The sequence below is a fragment of the Oncorhynchus kisutch genome, linkage group LG13 (genome assembly GCF_002021735.2).
Source record: "Oncorhynchus kisutch isolate 150728-3 linkage group LG13, Okis_V2, whole genome shotgun sequence".
Classification (NCBI taxonomy): Eukaryota; Metazoa; Chordata; class Actinopteri; order Salmoniformes; family Salmonidae; genus Oncorhynchus; species Oncorhynchus kisutch.
Window position 1 is genome coordinate 1,542,772 of NC_034186.2, and position 17,295 is coordinate 1,560,066.

At 42.1% G+C, this 17,295-nt stretch overlaps 1 protein-coding gene across 1 annotated transcript in view; it reads right to left on the minus strand.

Moving 5' to 3' along the window:
- Window positions 1-17,007, minus strand: part of LOC109880527 (gamma-aminobutyric acid receptor subunit gamma-3) — a 313,558-nt gene extending 296,551 nt beyond the window's left edge. The window contains 2 exon segments of the mRNA XM_074933749.1: window positions 12,143-12,288; window positions 16,483-17,007. Coding sequence (XP_074789850.1) covers window positions 12,143-12,288; window positions 16,483-16,535 — 199 coding nt within the window. The 5' untranslated portion in view covers window positions 16,536-17,007.
- Window positions 17,008-17,295: the final 288 nt, after the last annotated feature.

Consider the following 17,295-nt stretch of genomic DNA (forward strand, 5'->3'; position numbering starts at 1 on the left):
TCCCTGAATGAACCGATCCGAATGACACCCTATCCCTAAATGACACCCTATCCCTGAATGACACCCTATCCCTGAATGACACCCTATCCTGAATGACACCCTATCCCTAAATGACACCCTATCCCTGAATGACACCCTATCCCTGAATGACACCCTATCCCTGAATGACACCCTATCCCTAAATGACACCCTATCCCCGAATGACACCCTATCCCCGAATGACACCCTATCCCCGAATGACACCCTATCCCTAAATGACACCCTATCCCTAAATGACACCCTATCCCTGAATGACACCCTATCCCTGAATGACACCCTATCCCTAAATGACACCCTATCCCTGAATGACACCCTATCCCTAAATGACACCCTATCCCCGAATGACACCCTATCCCTAAATGACACCCTATCCCTAAATGACACCCTATCCCTAAATGACACCCCATCCCGAATGACACCCTATCCCCAATGACACCCTATCCCCAAATGACACCCTATCCCTAAATGACACCCTATCCCTAAATGACACCCTATCCCTAAATGACACCCTATCCATAAATGACACCCTATCCTTGAATGACACCCTATCCCTAAATGACACCCTATCCCTAAATGACACCCTATCCTTGAATGACACCCTATCCCTAAATGACACCCTATCCCTAAATTACACCCTATCCCTAAATGACACCCTATCCCGGAATGACACCCTATCCCTGAATGACACCCTATCCCTAAATGACACCCTATCTCTGAATGACACCCTATCCCTAAATGACACCCTATCCCTGAATGACACCCTATCCCTAAATGACACCATATCCCCGAATGGCACCCTATCCCCGAATGACACCCTATCCCTGAATGACACCCTATCCCTAAATGACACCCTATCCCTGAATGACACCCTACCCTTAAATGACACCCTATCCCTGAATGACACCCTATCTCTGAATGACACCCTATCCCTAAATGACACCCTATCCCTAAATGACACCCTATCCCTAAATGGCACCCTATCCCTAAATGACACCCTATCCCTAAATGACACCCTATCCCTAAATGACACCCTATCCCCGAATGACACCCTATCCCTAAATGACACCCTATTCCTAAATGACACCCTATCCTTGAATGACACCCTATCCCCGAATGACACCCTATCCCCGAATGACACCCTATCCCCGAATGACACCCTATCCATAAATGACACCCTATCCCTGAATGACACCCTATCCCTGAATGACACCCTATCCCTGGTCAAAAGAAGTGCACTACATAGGGAAAAGGGAGCCATAGGGCTCTGGTCTAAAGTAGTGCACTACATAGGGAACAGGGAGCCATTAGGGACGTAGACAGTATCTATCACCACAGCACCAGTATACCTTTAATTGAACCAGGATAAAATCCTCGGAGGCTAAAAATATTTTACAGTCCTGAAATGTCTCACGGCTACATTCAAATGACTAAACTTTAACTTTAATAAAATACAATCCCAATCTTAGCAATGATTTGAAATGAGTAAAAATACATTTATTTCTACATTCACCGACTGAGATCGTCCACATCTTGATTCCACATCCTCGTGTGATGATTGGAGAGACCACAATCAATCCTAAATCATTACAAAGCTGCAGGCCAAATGGGTAGTTGTTTTGTCTTTATTCCAATGTTTTCTTCAAATCTCCATCAGTACCTCTATGTTCTACTGAGTACTACTGAGACTGACTAGTCAGTCGTTGCACCCAACAGCAGTCTAACTCACATCCATAATATGGGGAATTAAAGCATCTGATTACTTAACAGACCTGCATTAATAATCCACTGGGCACAGACAACAACTCAACGTCTGTTCCACGTTCGTTCAACGTCGTGTCATTGAAGTCACCTGGAAACAACGTTGATTCAACCAGTCTGTGCCCAGTTATAACAGTCTGTTACTACGTCCCAAATGGCACCCTATTCCCTATGTAGTGCACTACTTTAGACCAGAGCCCTATGGCACCCTATTCCCTATGTAGTGCACTACTTTAGACCAGAGCCCTATGGCACCCTATTCCCTATGTAGTGCACTACTTTAGACCAGAGCCCTATGGCACCCTATTCCCTATGTAGTGCACTACTTTAGACCAGAGCCTTATGGGTCCTGGTCAAAAGTAGTACACTACATATGCATGCAAGACTGTATGTCACTTTGGATAAAATATCTTATTATTGTTGATATGAGTTCCATTTTAAGCATCCTTATGCATCCTTATGTTTTACCCTAATGCAGAGTAGATGCTATTTGCATGTTTTAATTCCTCTGTTCATTGTTGTTTAGGTAGAATCCATGATGGGCTGAAAAAGCTTTTAACAAGCCCAGCTCATTAGTGGCTCTAAGAACAAAGTTCAAATGAAGATATGGCAGTAATGGCACACTTCTGCATCTGGCATCAGAGAGAGAGAGAGAGAGAGAGAGAGAGAGACAGAGAGAGATAGAGAGAGATAGAGACAGAGAGAGAGAGAGAGAGAGAGATAGAGAGACAGAGAGAGATAGAGAGATAGAGAGAGATAGAGACAGAGAGAGAGAGAGAGAGAGACAGAGAGAGATAGAGAGAGAGAGATAGAGAGACAGAGAGAGATAGAGATAGAGACAGAGAGAGAGAGAGAGAGAGAGAGAGAGAGAGAGAGAGAGAGAGACAGAGAGAGATAGAGAGAGATAGAGAGAGAGAGATAGAGAGAGAGACAGAGAGAGAGACAGAGAGATAGAGACAGAGAGAGAGAGAGAGAGATAGAGAGACAGAGAGAGATAGAGAGATAGAGAGAGATAGAGACAGAGAGAGAGCGAGAGAGAGAGAGAGAGACAGAGAGAGATAGAGAGAGAGAGATAGAGAGACAGAGAGAGATAGAGATAGAGACAGAGAGAGAGAGAGAGAGAGAGAGACAGAGAGAGATAGAGAGAGATAGAGAGAGAGAGATAGAGAGAGAGACAGAGAGAGAGACAGAGAGATAGAGACAGAGAGAGAGAGAGAGAGAGAGAGAGAGAGGAGAGACAGAGAGAGACAGAGAGAGATAGAGAGAGAGAGATAGAGAGACAGAGAGAGATAGAGACAGAGATAGAGAGAGAGAGAGAGACAGAGAGAGGGATAGAGAGAGAGAGAGAGAGAGAGAGAGAGAGAGAGAGAGAGAGAGAGAGAGAGAGACAGAGAGATAGAGACAGAGAGAGAGAGAGAGAGAGAGAGAGAGAGAGAGAGAGAGAGACAGAGAGAGACAGAGAGAGATAGAGAGAGAGAGATAGAGAGACAGAGAGAGATAGAGACAGAGAGAGAGAGAGAGAGAGAGAGAGAGAGATTAGAATAACAGATGCAGTTTGAAGTGACTTCTCTCTGTGGCAGTGGGCCACAAGTCAACAAAAAGCACTGACAGCATTGTCAGCAGGGAGGGAACCTGGGATCTTATCTGTACTGGAGCCAACTGATGCAAACAGAAATATGAGTCCTAAATGGAACCCTATTCCTTACATAGGAGTAGTAGTGCACTATATATCATATAGGGGGCCACTCTGGACAAAGTAGTGCACTATATATCATATAGGGGGCCACTCTGGTCAAAGTAGTGCACTATATATCAAATAGGGGGCCACTCTGGTCAAAGTAGTGCACTATATATCATATAGGGTGCCACTCTGGTCAAAGTAGTGCACTATATATCATATAGGGGGCCACTCTGGTCAAAGTAGTGCACTATATATCATATAGGGTGCCACTCTGGTCAAAGTAGTGCACTATATGTCGAATAGGGTGCCACTCTGGTCAAAGTAGTGCACTATATATCATATAGGGGGCCACTCTGGTCAAAGTAGTGCACTATATGTCGAATAGGGTGCCACTCTGGTCAAAGTAGTGTACCATGTAAGGAATATGGTGCCATTTGGAACACAAGGAGGTAAACTGACACTCAAAAAAATGCTGGGTTAAAAGCAACCCAATTTGTGTTATTTAGTAACCCAGTGCTGGGTAAATATTGGACAAAACAAATCCGTGTTATTTTGACCCAGCCAGTTGGGTTATATGAATAAACCAAACATGGGTTCATTTAACCATCCGTTTAGTATGTTTTACTCTTGTGCTGGGTTGACCTGAATGTAATCCTTAGGTTATGTTCAGGAGAAGTGGCTTATTCGGGGCATAACTTTCAGCTAGATCTTATTAGCTACCCATGAGAGTAAATGTATTGCCCTGTTCATCACATTAAGTTTACATACTGCTAATACAAATTTGGTTGATTATTTTTTCCCTGGACTGGAAAATGATAGCGGAAGCAGGCGATGAATTGGATTCTGAACCCAAATGACGGTAGAACCAAGGAGAATTAAAGTATTGTCCAAAAGAATGGAAACGGAGAAAAGTACTGTACAGTAATTAGAATGACCCTTCCTATCTGGTTGGAGTACGGCTTGTTAATGAGGAGCAGCTGAGCAGAGTACCAATCTGGAAGTTGTTCAAACTGGTGGAGAGAGTGCAGGGTAAAGGGAGGGCTGTGAGGATCACGAGAGGCTTGTTTTGATTTATTATCAGAAGGAACATGTGTTGGGTCTTAACTCCATGTGAAGTGTCATGTGTGTCTCTTCAGAACAGGGCAACCCTCAAGGGGGTTATATCTGGCGTCTCGTGGGCAGTCGATTTTTTGAAGAGATTAAACATAGTCATGGAGTGAATTATGCACGTTGGATGAATCGTGTGGAGAATGAAGAAAAGTCTATCTGTTCTATTGTTTTTTGATATGATGAAGTCTGTTCCCGCTCCAGTGCAGTTAGGATATATTAAAACTACAGATTCACAGTATTTATCCCAAGAACAATGCATTGTAAAGCTTCTGGTCGTGTATCAAGAGTTTACAGAAGGGAGAAGCAGAGATGTCCGAGTTCTGAAAAAAGATAATATCGGAACCCTGGATGGTTCCGACCTAGAATATGTGGACATCTATAAGTACCTAGGTGTCTGGCTAGACTGCAAACTCTCCTTCCAGACTCATATCAAACATCTCCAATCGAAAATCAAATCAAGAGTCGGCTTTCTATTCCGCAACAAAGCCTCCTTCACTCACGCCGCCAAGCTTACCCTAGTAAAACTGACTGTCCAACCGATCCTCGACTTCGGCGATGTCATCTACAAAATGGCTTCCAACACTCTACTCAGCAAACTGGATGCAGTCTATCACAGTGCCATCCGTTTTGTCACTAAAGCACCTTATACCACCCACCACTGCGACTTGTATGCTCTAGTCGGCTGGCCCTCGCTACATATTCGTCGCCAGACCCACTGGCTCCAGGTCATCTACAAGTCTATGCTAGGTAAAGCTCCGCCTTATCTCAGCTCACTGGTCACGATGGCAACACCCATCCGTAGCACGCGCTCCAGCAGGTGTATCTCACTGATCATCCCTAAAGCCAACACCTCATTTGGCCGCCTTTCGTTCCAGTACTCTGCTGCCTGTGACTGGAACGAATTGCAAAAATCGCTAAAGTTGGAGACTTTTATCTCCCTCACCAACTTCAAACATCAGCTATCTGAGCAGCTAACCGATCGCTGCAGCTGTACATAGTCTATTGGTAAATAGCCCACCCTTTTCACCTACCTCATCCCCATACTGTTTTTATTTATTTACTTTTCTGCTCTTTTGCACACCAATATCTCTACCTGTACATGACCATCTGATCATTTATCACTCCAGTGTTAATCTGCAAAATTGTAATTATTTGCCTACCTCCTCATGCCTTTTGCACACATTGTATATAGACCCCCCCTTTGTTTTCTACTGTGTTATTGACTTGTTAATTGTTTACTCCATGTGTAACTCTTTGTTGTATGCTCACACTGCTATGCTTTATCTTGGCCAGGTCGCAGTTGCAAATGAGAACTTGTTCTCAACTAGCCTACCTGGTTAAATAAAGGTGAAATAAATAAAATAAAAATTTAAAAGTGATAAAAATGTGACATGTTGCAATTGCGGTGGGAAACATGAAGCCACGTGTTTGGAATGAGGTGGCCAGAGTCAGGGCTGTCCAGAGCATTTCCTATGCAGCGGCTGTTTAAAGGGTTGAGGGTTTGAATGGTGCTGTAGAGTCCATGGTGGTGATAGGTCTTCACTGCAGGCTGCAGGGGTTGCCTTTCACCAGCTGGAACCTGACATTTTAAAGTTAAAGAAGGTGGACTTTGTGGCCTTTATAGCTGTGGTAATTAATGCCACTGCCAAGGTGGATAGAAGGTCCGGGAAGATAGATATCATAGTGGATGCGGCGGATCGGTTCCTGGGGCTGAAAGATGTCTCGGCGGAGGAGTTACATGGAATATTGTCACAAGCCGTTCCACCCTCTCAGGTCCTAGAGCCGTACCACCCTCTCAGGTCCTAGAGCCGTACCACCCTCTCAGATCCTAGAGCTTGAGAAGAGAGATATGGAGATTTGAAAGAAGAAACAAGTGGTTTTGTTTTGTTTTTGTCATTGTACCATTTTTATTTGGGTGGATTAATTTAGTTTCCCTATCACATATGGATTTTCTTTTCCCCCCCCCTTGTTTTGGTTTTTCAAACCGTCCAGTAGGTGGCGGCAATACACCTTTTGGGGTTGTGGTCGACCATAAAACCAACAGAAGAAGAACAACAACTGCAGATGTTTGTTGTTGTTGTTGCATTTGACACATTCTTCTACTGTAATAAAACGAGTTAAATGTAACTCAATGTAATCTCAAATGTAATCTATGTAATCCCCAAAATAAATTATTTATCATCAAAGGGCCATAAAGAATAACTAGTAATGCTGCATATGTAACAGTATAGACTTTTACGTCCGTCCCCTCGCCCCAACCCGGGAGCGAACCAGGGACGCTCTGCACACGTCAATAGTCACCCTCGAAGCATCGTTACCCATCGCTCCACAAAAGCTGCGGCCCTTGCAGAGCAAGGGGAACCACTACTTCAAGGTCTCAGAGCAAGTGATGTCACCGATTGAAACACCACTAGCGCGCACCACCGCTAACTAGCTAGCAATTTCACATCGGCTACACATATACCAAATCAAATCAAATGTTATTGGTCACATACACATGGTTTAGCAGATTTTAGCGAAATGCTTGTGCTTCTAGTTCCGACAATGCAGTAATAACCAACGAGTAATCTAACATAACAATTCCACAACTACTACCTTATACAAACAAGTGTAAAGGGATAAAGAAAGGTTCAAATCTCACCTTTCTGGTAAAAAATAGTTATACATTGCTGAGGTGTAGTTACTTTTGAGGACAACAGCTCCACAGTACAAATATGATACAATATGATCCATGTTATATGTTGTATTTCCTGTCCATACAAACTTTATGAATAAGGCTTGAAATGACATATCTTTTCTAAATATAGTATATTCATATTATAAAATAGAATAACTATAATATTTCACCTTTCTTATAACTGTAAAAGACATATTAGCATGTTTAGATTTTTTTGGAACATTTTCTAAAGGTCTTGATCAAAACGTCTGCCCCCATCGCTGTGAACGTTTCACAGAGCGCTAGCTCGGCTTCCTGAACTTGATAGGAACTCACCTTTCACCTCGTGTTAATCTTGTCCGTCTATGACAAACAGAAAGTGCTTCTTTTTTTAAAACTCTATGAATTGTTTTAGATGAATGGCTATAAATCGATCTCTGAATGTTTTACAGAGATGAAACCCTCTCTCCTCCTGAGTGACAAAGTAAGGATTTTAGGCATGTGCTTTGTCAGCGGCTGTGACATAGGGTTCAGCCACTTCTGTAAGCCTCATAGAAGCTACAAAAATGTCAACATTTGACCTTAGCACGTGATATCTATACAACAGAACAGATGAACATGGAGGGCATTTACTCTCATGGGTGGCTAAAAATAACTATCTGAATGCCCCGCCCCTACTAAACCATACCTCCAGTCTTCTGATCTGACCCGCTGGGTCATAGATTAATAACCCAGCATCAATAACTCAGCATCAATAAACCAGAATCAGTAGCCCAGCATCAATAACTCAGCATCAATAACTCAGCATCAATAAACCAGCATCAATAAACCAGCATCAATGCATCAGTAGCCCAGCATCAGTAATCCAGCATCAGTAACCCTTAACCAACCGGTGCCCTCAACCAACCGGTGCCCTTAACCAACCGGTGCCCTCAACTAACCGGTGCCCTCAACTAACCGGTGCCCTTAACCAACCGGTGCCCTCAACTAACCGGTGCCCTTAACCAACCGGTGCCCTCAAATAACCGGTGCCCTTAACCAACCGGTGCCCTCAACTAACCGGTGCCCTCAACTAACTGGTGCCCCACACATTGACTCTGTTCCGGTGCCCCCATGTGTATATTCTTGCTATTGTTATTTTACTGCTGCTCTTTAATTGCTTGTTACTTTCTTATTCTTACTAGTATTTTCAAACCTGTTGTATTCAGCATTTCACTGTATGGTCTACTACACCTGTTGTATTCAGCATTTCACTGTAAGGTCTACTACACCTGTTGTATTCAGCATTTCACTGTAAGGTCTACTACACCTGTTGTATTCAGCATTTCACTGTAAGGTCTACTACACCTGTTGTATTCAGCATTTCACTGTGAGGTCTACTACACCTGTTGTATTCAGCATTTCACTGTAAGGTCTACTACACCTGTTGTATTCAGCATTTCACTGTAAGGTCTACTACACCTGTTGTATTCAGCATTTCACTGTAAGGTCTACTACACCTGTTGTATTCAGCATTTCACTGTAAGGTCTACTACACCTGTTGTATTCAGCATTTCACTGTAAGGTCTACTACACCTGTTGTATTCAGCATTTCACTGTAAGGTCTACTACACCTGTTGTATTCAGCATTTCACTGTAAGGTCTACTACACCTGTTGTATTCAGCATTTCACTGTGAGGTCTACTACACCTGTTGTATTCAGTATTTCACTGTAAGGTCTACTACACCTGTTGTATTCAGCATTTCACTGTAAGGTCTACTACACCTGTTGTATTTAGCATTTCACTGTGAGGTCTACTACACCTGTTGTATTCAGCATTTCACTGTGAGGTCTACTACACCTGTTGTATTCAGCATTTCACTGTAAGGTATACTACACCTGTTGTATTCAGCATTTCACTGTAAAGTCTACTACACCTGTTGTATTCAGCATTTCACTGTAAGGTATACTACACCTGTTGTATTCAGCATTTCACTGTAAGGTATACTACACCTGTTGTATTCAGCATTTCACTGTAAAGTCTACTACACCTGTTGTATTCAGCATTTCACTGTAAGGTATACTACACCTGTTGTATTCAGCATTTCACTGTACGGTATACTACACCTGTTGTATTCAGCATTTCACTGTAAGGTATACTACACCTGTTGTATTCAGCATTTCACTGTAAGGTATACTACACCTGTTGTATTCAGCATTTCACTGTAAGGTATACTACACCTGTTGTATTCAGCATTTCACTGTACGGTATACTACACCTGTTGTATTCAGCATTTCACTGTAAAGTCTACTACACCTGTTGTATTCAGCATTTCACTGTAAAGTCTACTACACCTGTTGTATTCAGCATTTCACTGTAAAGTCTAGTACACCTGTTGTATTCAGCATTTCACTGTAAAGTCTACTACACCTGTTGTATTCAGCATTTCACTGTAAAGTCTACTACACCTGTTGTATTCAGCATTTCACTGTAAAGTCTAGTACACCTGTTGTATTCAGCATTTCACTGTAAAGTCTACTACACCTGTTGTATTCGGCGCATGTGATTTGTGATTTGATTTGAGTGACTATATCTTCATGCATCAAAAATATGATGAAAACACTTGGATAGCCTCCATATGTCCCTCCACGCCACCACAATGTTTGAGAGAGGTTGGTGTTGTAGATTGAGAGAGGTTGGTGCTGTAGTTTGAGAGAGGTTGGTGTTGTAGTTTGAGAGAGGTTGGTGTTGTAGATTGAGAGAGGTTGGTGTTGTAGTTTGAGAGAGGTTGGTGTTGTAGTTTGAGAGAGGTTGGTGTTGTAGTTTGAGAGAGGTTGGTGTTGTAGATTGAGAGAGGTTGGTGTTGTAGTTTGAGAGAGGTTGGTGTTGTAGTTTGAGAGAGGTTGGTGTTGTAGTTTGAGAGTGGTTAGTGTTATAGATTGAGAGAGTCTGGTGTTGTAGATTGAGAGATTGGTGTTGTAGAAATGTCGTTTTTATAGTGAACAATTACTTTTAGACACATCCAGTGTCTTAAACAGTTCAATTACCACATTCAGACACTTCGGAGAGGTTGAAAGGACACTTCAACATCCCCTGATTTCCCCATGACACCACCACATTGTTGGAGTGAGGGTAATATGGTAGAAATTGTGTTTTTAGACTGAACAAATAGCATTTAGGGATTGCAAATATATAATAGCACTGGAATGATCTAATTTACAGACATACGCTACTTTGGAGAGGTTTAGGGACACTTGGAAACTTCCTGTGACCACACCACTTACTTCAACATCTGCCCATTTATAGTCTATCAATTCCATTTTTCTGTGTGTTTACAGCTCTAGGCATCAATAATTCACTTATAACTTGTCAATGAAAGATTACATTCAAAATAAATTAGATGTTAAAAAAACTACCAAAAAACATGATTGTGTGTGTTTGATCTAGAGTACTCTGAACTATGTAACTCCTATCTATCTTCTGAAACATTCTTCATAAACTCCCAGATGTCTTCTTTCCAAATATGGGCATGTCAGAATCATGTAATTACACATGAATAGCAGTAACTGTTGGGTATGTCTATTTTGGCGAAATTGTATTAGTGTAGCTGTCAAATGGTATTAGTGTAGCTGGTAAATTGTATTAGTGTAGCTGTAAAATGGTATTAGTGTAGCTGTAAAATGGTATTAGTGTAGCTGTAAAATGGTAAAATGGAAATCTACATTTTGCCATTACGTCTAAGAGGATAACTGATCAATGCAACGTCGTACCAGTTTCATTTAATGCTTGAAAACAAAAACAATATGAACGAAGAAGACATCTGGATACAGAAGTGCCATTTCTTACCGACCTCTACAGCTTCCGCCCAAGAAAAGAAAATCCTTTGAAATGGACATATACTGGTGGAGTTACTGGCTAGCTACAGTGGGCTACAGTTAGCTGACGAACTAGCTAAGTGCATGACCAGAATGTGCATGACCAGAATGACACATCGATGAACCACCAAAGGCACAACCCCATTTATGTTGAAGAATAGAGAAACAGGAGGAGTTTTTCCTGCTCCAAGTCGACCATTAAAGCAAAATTTCTTGCATTTCTACACATCTTGCCATCGCTTATGACGTGTCCATATGTTGTCCTTGTTTCACATTTTCACCTGCACATTGATCTATATCATTAGTCGAGACACTACTCTCCAACAGAGAAAACTCACTTCCTTCCTGCCTGCCTCTGACATCATAAAACCAGAACGTGCAGCTTTGTGGAGCTGAGCTTTCCACTTCCCTCTGTAATGGGTCTCGCTCAGGTCCATGCCTGCATCCCAAATGATCACCTATTTCCTATACAGCGCACTACTTTTGAATGTTTTATCATAAATTATTACGTGATACTCCTTCTGTGTGGTAGGGGGGGTGAATGGTTAATGTCCCTAGTGTATGGCATGCATCAGCTCCACAGCAATGATCGCACACACTTTCAGCACCACAGACAGTACAATCATATACTTTCAGCACCACTGTACACGCAGCACTACTGCCAGTTAGTCAGACTCCTGGACAGCGCACTGACCACAGCATTGCATTTAGCACCCTGGACAGCGCACTGACCACAGCATTGCATTCAGCACCACGGACAGTGCCAACATATACTTTCAACACCAGTGTACACGCAGCACTACTGCCAGTTAGTCAGCCTCCTGGACAGCGCACTGACCACAGCATTGCATTCAGCACCCTGGACAGCGCACTGACCACAGCATTGCATTCAGCACCCTGGACAGCGCACTGTCCACATCATTGCATTCAGCACCCTGGACAGCGCACTGGCCACAGCATTGCATTCAGCACCCTGGACAGCGGTCACAGCGCACCACTAGTTTAAACGGGCACACTTTATCCATATCAGCCAGCGACTTACCTCCAATATCTGGCCGTAGTTTCTTATCGTATTCCTTGAGTAAATTGTTCAGAATCTCTGTGGTGTCTGCCTCCATCGTCTTCGGAGCCAACTTTTGGTTCATGGTAACATCCTCATACTCTTCTTCATATTCCATTTTTGGAGAACTAAAAAAATAAAGATCTAATTAGATTGTGGGGAAAACTATTTAAAAAATAATAAATCATATCTCTACAGTAGTGCACAGCATTTAGAAGGGCTGAAATCATGATGTATACCTAACCTGAACACAGCACATTTGCATGGCTTATTAATGTAGCTGTCAAATGGTATTAGTGTAGCTGTCAAATGGTATTAGTGTAGCTGTAAAACGGTATTAGTGTAGCTGTCAAATGGTATTAATGTAGCTGTCAAATGGTATTAGTGTAGCTGTAAAATGGTATTAGTGTAGCTGTAAAATGGTATTAGTGTAGCTGTCAAATGGTATTAATGTAGCTGTAAAATGGTATTAGTGTAGCTGTACAATGGTATTAGTGTAGCTGTAAAATGGTATTAATGTAGCTGGTAAATTGTATTAATGTAGCTGGTAAATTGTATTAGTGTAGCTGGTAAATTGTATTAGTGTAGCTGGTAAATTGTATTAGTGTAGCTGTAAAATGGTATTAGTGTAGCTGGTAAATTGTATTAGTGTAGCTGTAAAATGGTATTAGTGTAGCTGGTAAATGGTATTAGTGTAGCTGTAAAATGGTATTAGTGTAGCTGTCAAATGGTATTAGTGTAGCTGTAAAATGGTATTAGTGTAGCTGTCAAATGGTATTAATGTAGCTGTAAAATGGTATTAGTGTAGCTGTAAAATGGTATTAGTGTAGCTGTAAAATGGTATTAATGTAGCTGGTAAATTGTATTAGTGTAGCTGGTAAATTGTATTAGTGTAGCTGGTAAATGGTATTAGTGTAGCTGTAAAATGGTATTAGTGTAGCTGTAAAATGGTATTAGTGTAGCTGTCAAATGGTATTAGTGTAGCTGTCAAATGGTATTAGTGTAGCTGTCAAATGGTATTAATGTAGCTGTCAAATGGTATTAATGTAGCTGTCAAATAGTAGTAATGTAGCTTAATAAAATGGTATTAATGTAGCTTAATAAAAGGGTATTAATGTAGCTTAATAAAAGGGTATTAATGTAGCTTAATAAAATGGTATTAGTGTAGCTGGTAAATGGTATTAATGTAGCTTAATAAAAGGGTATTAATGTAGCTTAATAAAATGGTATTAGTGTAGCTAGTAAATGGTATTAATGTAGCTGGTAAATGGTATTAATGTAGCTGGTAAATGGTATTAATGTAGCTTAATAAAAGGGTATTAATGTAGCTGGTAAATGGTATTAGTGTGGCTTAATAAAACAGTACTTGAGGAACACATATCCCAGATATTGTTAACTATAAGCACCATGTAGTCCTAATCCAGTGTTTACAGTCAGTTTAATGTTCGTAAGACAACTTAATGACAAATGAGACACGTTGAAGATGGCATAAACTGAAATGTAAAACGGTATTAGTATTAGGGGCAGCAGGTAGCCTAGTGGTTAGAGTGTAGAGGCGGCAGGTAGCCTAGTGGTTAGAGTGTTGAGGCGGCAGGTAGCCTAGTGGTTAGAGTGTAGAGGCGGCAGGTAGCCTAGTGGTTAGAGTGTAGAGGCGGCAGGTAGCCTAGTGGTTAGAGTGTAGAGGCGGCAGGTAGCCTAGTGGTTAGAGTGGAGGCAGGTAGCCTAGTGGTTAGAGTGTAGAGGAGGCAGGTAGCCTAGTGGTTAGAGTGTAGAGGAGGCAGGTAGCCTAGTGGTTAGAGTGTTGGGCCAGTTAAACGAAAGGTTGCTGGATCGAATCCCCGAGCTAATAAGATAAAAATCTGTAATTCTGCCCCTGAACAAGGCAGTTAACCCACTGTTCCCTGGTAGGCCGTCATTGTAAATAAGAATTTGTTCTTAATTAACTGACTTGCCTAGTTGAATGAAGGTTACATTTTTTAAAAATTTAACTGAAATTTCCTGAAATTCCTACTGCGATATGTAGGGCATACATTTAGCTACAATAAGCTAAGGATATGCAAAATGTATGTTTTGCTTCAGACACATTGCAGAAATAACAGGTGGTAGACATCTTGTACGTGTAGAATATTACCATGACTGAGATGTATCTTATAGTCTTCTGGAACCTATTGTTGTTCTAACATGTTACAGCACAATGTTAAGACATCATGTCATTCTCAATATAAAGGGTACGGCTGGTACATTAATACCTATATAAAGGGTAAGGCTGGTACATTAATACCAATATAAAGGGTACGGCTGGTACAGTAATACCTATATAAAGGGTACGGCTGGTACAGTAATACCTATATAAAGGGTACGGCTGGTACATTAATACCACTATAAAGGGTAAAGCTGGTACATTAATACCAATATAAAGGGTACGGCTGGTACAGTAATACCTATATAAAGGGTACGGCTGGTACAGTAATACCTATATAAAGGGTACGGCTGGTACATTAATACCACTATAAAGGGTAAGGCTGGTACATTAATACCAATATAAAGGGTAAGGCTGGTACATTAATACCAATATAAAGGGTAAGGCTGGTACATTAATACCAATATAAAGGGTACGGCTGGTACATTAATACCAATATAAAGGGTACGGCTGGTACATTAATACCAATATAAAGGGTAAGGCTGGTACATTAATACCAATATAAAGGGTACGGCTGGTACAGTAATACCTATATAAAGGGTAAGGTTGGTACATTAATACCAATATAAAGGGGTATAACAGCATGTCATTCTCAATATAAAGGGTACGGCTGGTACATTAATACCAATATAAAGGGTAAGGCTGGTACATTAATACCAATATAAAGGGTAAGGCTGGTACATTAATACCAATATAAAGGGTAAGGCTGGTACATTAATATATATATAAAGGGTAAGGCTGGTACATTAATACTTGTGAATATGAATGTACTACATCCAAAGATGCACAGCTGGCTGGCTGCACAGCTTGGGCTCAATAGAATACACTGGCTGTACAATAAAGCTACATTCTTAAAAGCTCCAAATCGATTTCTAATTCAGTTTCAGTAAATATCATGTCACATCAGTCCAGTCTTGTAGAAATGAATGATGCTATCGATCAACTTAATTGTGGTATATTGCATGGAGAAAAACACATGTGAGGGAGAATCAACACCGAACCCCAACAGCACATTTGAGGGGGTGTCAACACTGAACCCCAACAGCACATTTGAGGGGGTGTCAACACCGAACCACAACAGCACATTTGAGGGGGTATCAACACTGAACCCCAACAGCACATTTGAGGGGGTGTCAACACCGAACCCCAACAGCACATTTGAGGGGGTATCAACACTGAACACCAACAGCACATTTGAGGGGGTATCAACACCGAACCCCAACAGCACATTTGAGGGGGTATCAACACCGAACCCTAACAGCACATTTGAGGGGGTATCAACACCGAACCCCAACAGCACATTTGAGGGGGTATCAACACCGAACCCCAACAGCACATTTGAGGGGGTATCAACACCGAACCCCAACAGCACATTTGAGGGGGTATCAACACCGAACCCCAACAGCACATTTGAGGGGGTATCAACACCGAACCCCAACAGTACATTTGAGGGGGTATCAACACCGAACCCCAACAGCACATTTGAGGGGGTATCAACACCGAACCCTAACAGCACATTTGAGGGGGTATCAACACCGAACCCTAACAGCACATTTGAGGGGGTATCAACACCGAACCCCAACAGTACATTTGAGGGGGTATCAACACCGAACCCCAACAGCACATTTGAGGGGGTATCAACACTGAACCCCAACAGTACATTTGAGGGGGTATCAACACCGAACCCCAACAGCACATTTGAGGGGGTATCAACACCGAACCCCAACAGCACATTTGAGGGGGTATCAACACCGAACCCCAACAGCACATTTGAGGGGGTATCAACACCGAACCCCAACAGCACATTTGAGGGGGTATCAACACCGAACCCTAACAGCACATTTGAGGGGGTATCAACACCGAACCCCAACAGCACATTTGAGGGGGTATCAACACCGAACCCCAACAGTACATTTGAGGGGGTATCAACACCGAACCCCAACAGCACATTTGAGGGGGTATCAACACCGAACCCCAACAGTACATTTGAGGGGGTATCAACACCGAACCCCAACAGCACATTTGAGGGGGTATCAACACCGAACCCTAACAGCACATTTGAGGGGGTATCAACACCGAACCCCAACAGTACATTTGACATCAAACATATATCACCACTTACCAGGCATGAAAGACTGTCAGAAGTAAGAGGTAGACCAATAATTTGCCAGACATGTTTCAATTAAGATGCTTACGAGTTGAATGTGAGTGTCACAGAGACAGAACAGTGCGCTCAGAGAGAAACCCGGTATAGTCATTTACTCCTCTAAACAGAGTGGAAAGAAAAACACCGTCCCCGGTATAGTCATGTATTCCTCTAAACAGAGTGGAAAGAAAAACACCGTCCCCGGTATAGTCATTTATTCCTCTAAACAGAGTGGAAAGAAAAACACAGTCCCCGGTATAGTCATTTATTCCTCTAGATATACCAACGTATGCTTCGCGCTTAAATCGAAGAGAAAGTTAATAATCCAATGTGAAATACGAAATCCGCCATAGACAGGTGCCCGGTGTTTTAAAAATGTATTTCACAGCATCGTTCATGAATTGTTTCAGATAATAGACTATCTCTTCCTATCCCTCCTTAAAGTTGCTCCACTTGCGGCTGCCATCTTCAATATCTGCCCTCAACACACACACACACACACACACATAGGCCTACTGACGGCCAAGGCAAGGGAAGCGAACTCTCTCTCGGTGGCTCGGGTATGACCCAATTCATTCGATGAGCCCCCCTTCCCTCTCTCGCTCTCTCTCTCTCGCGCTCTCTCTCTGCGTGTCTCTAATGCTCCATAGCCCTCTCTGTATACATGTATCCATTCACGTCTGCCTAATAACAAAATCCCGCTATAAGGTGAAATTGGCACTGAAAGATGAATATCTTTGGTAAATTAAATTCCTGTTTCCAATATCGGCTACACCCTAAGAAAAAGGG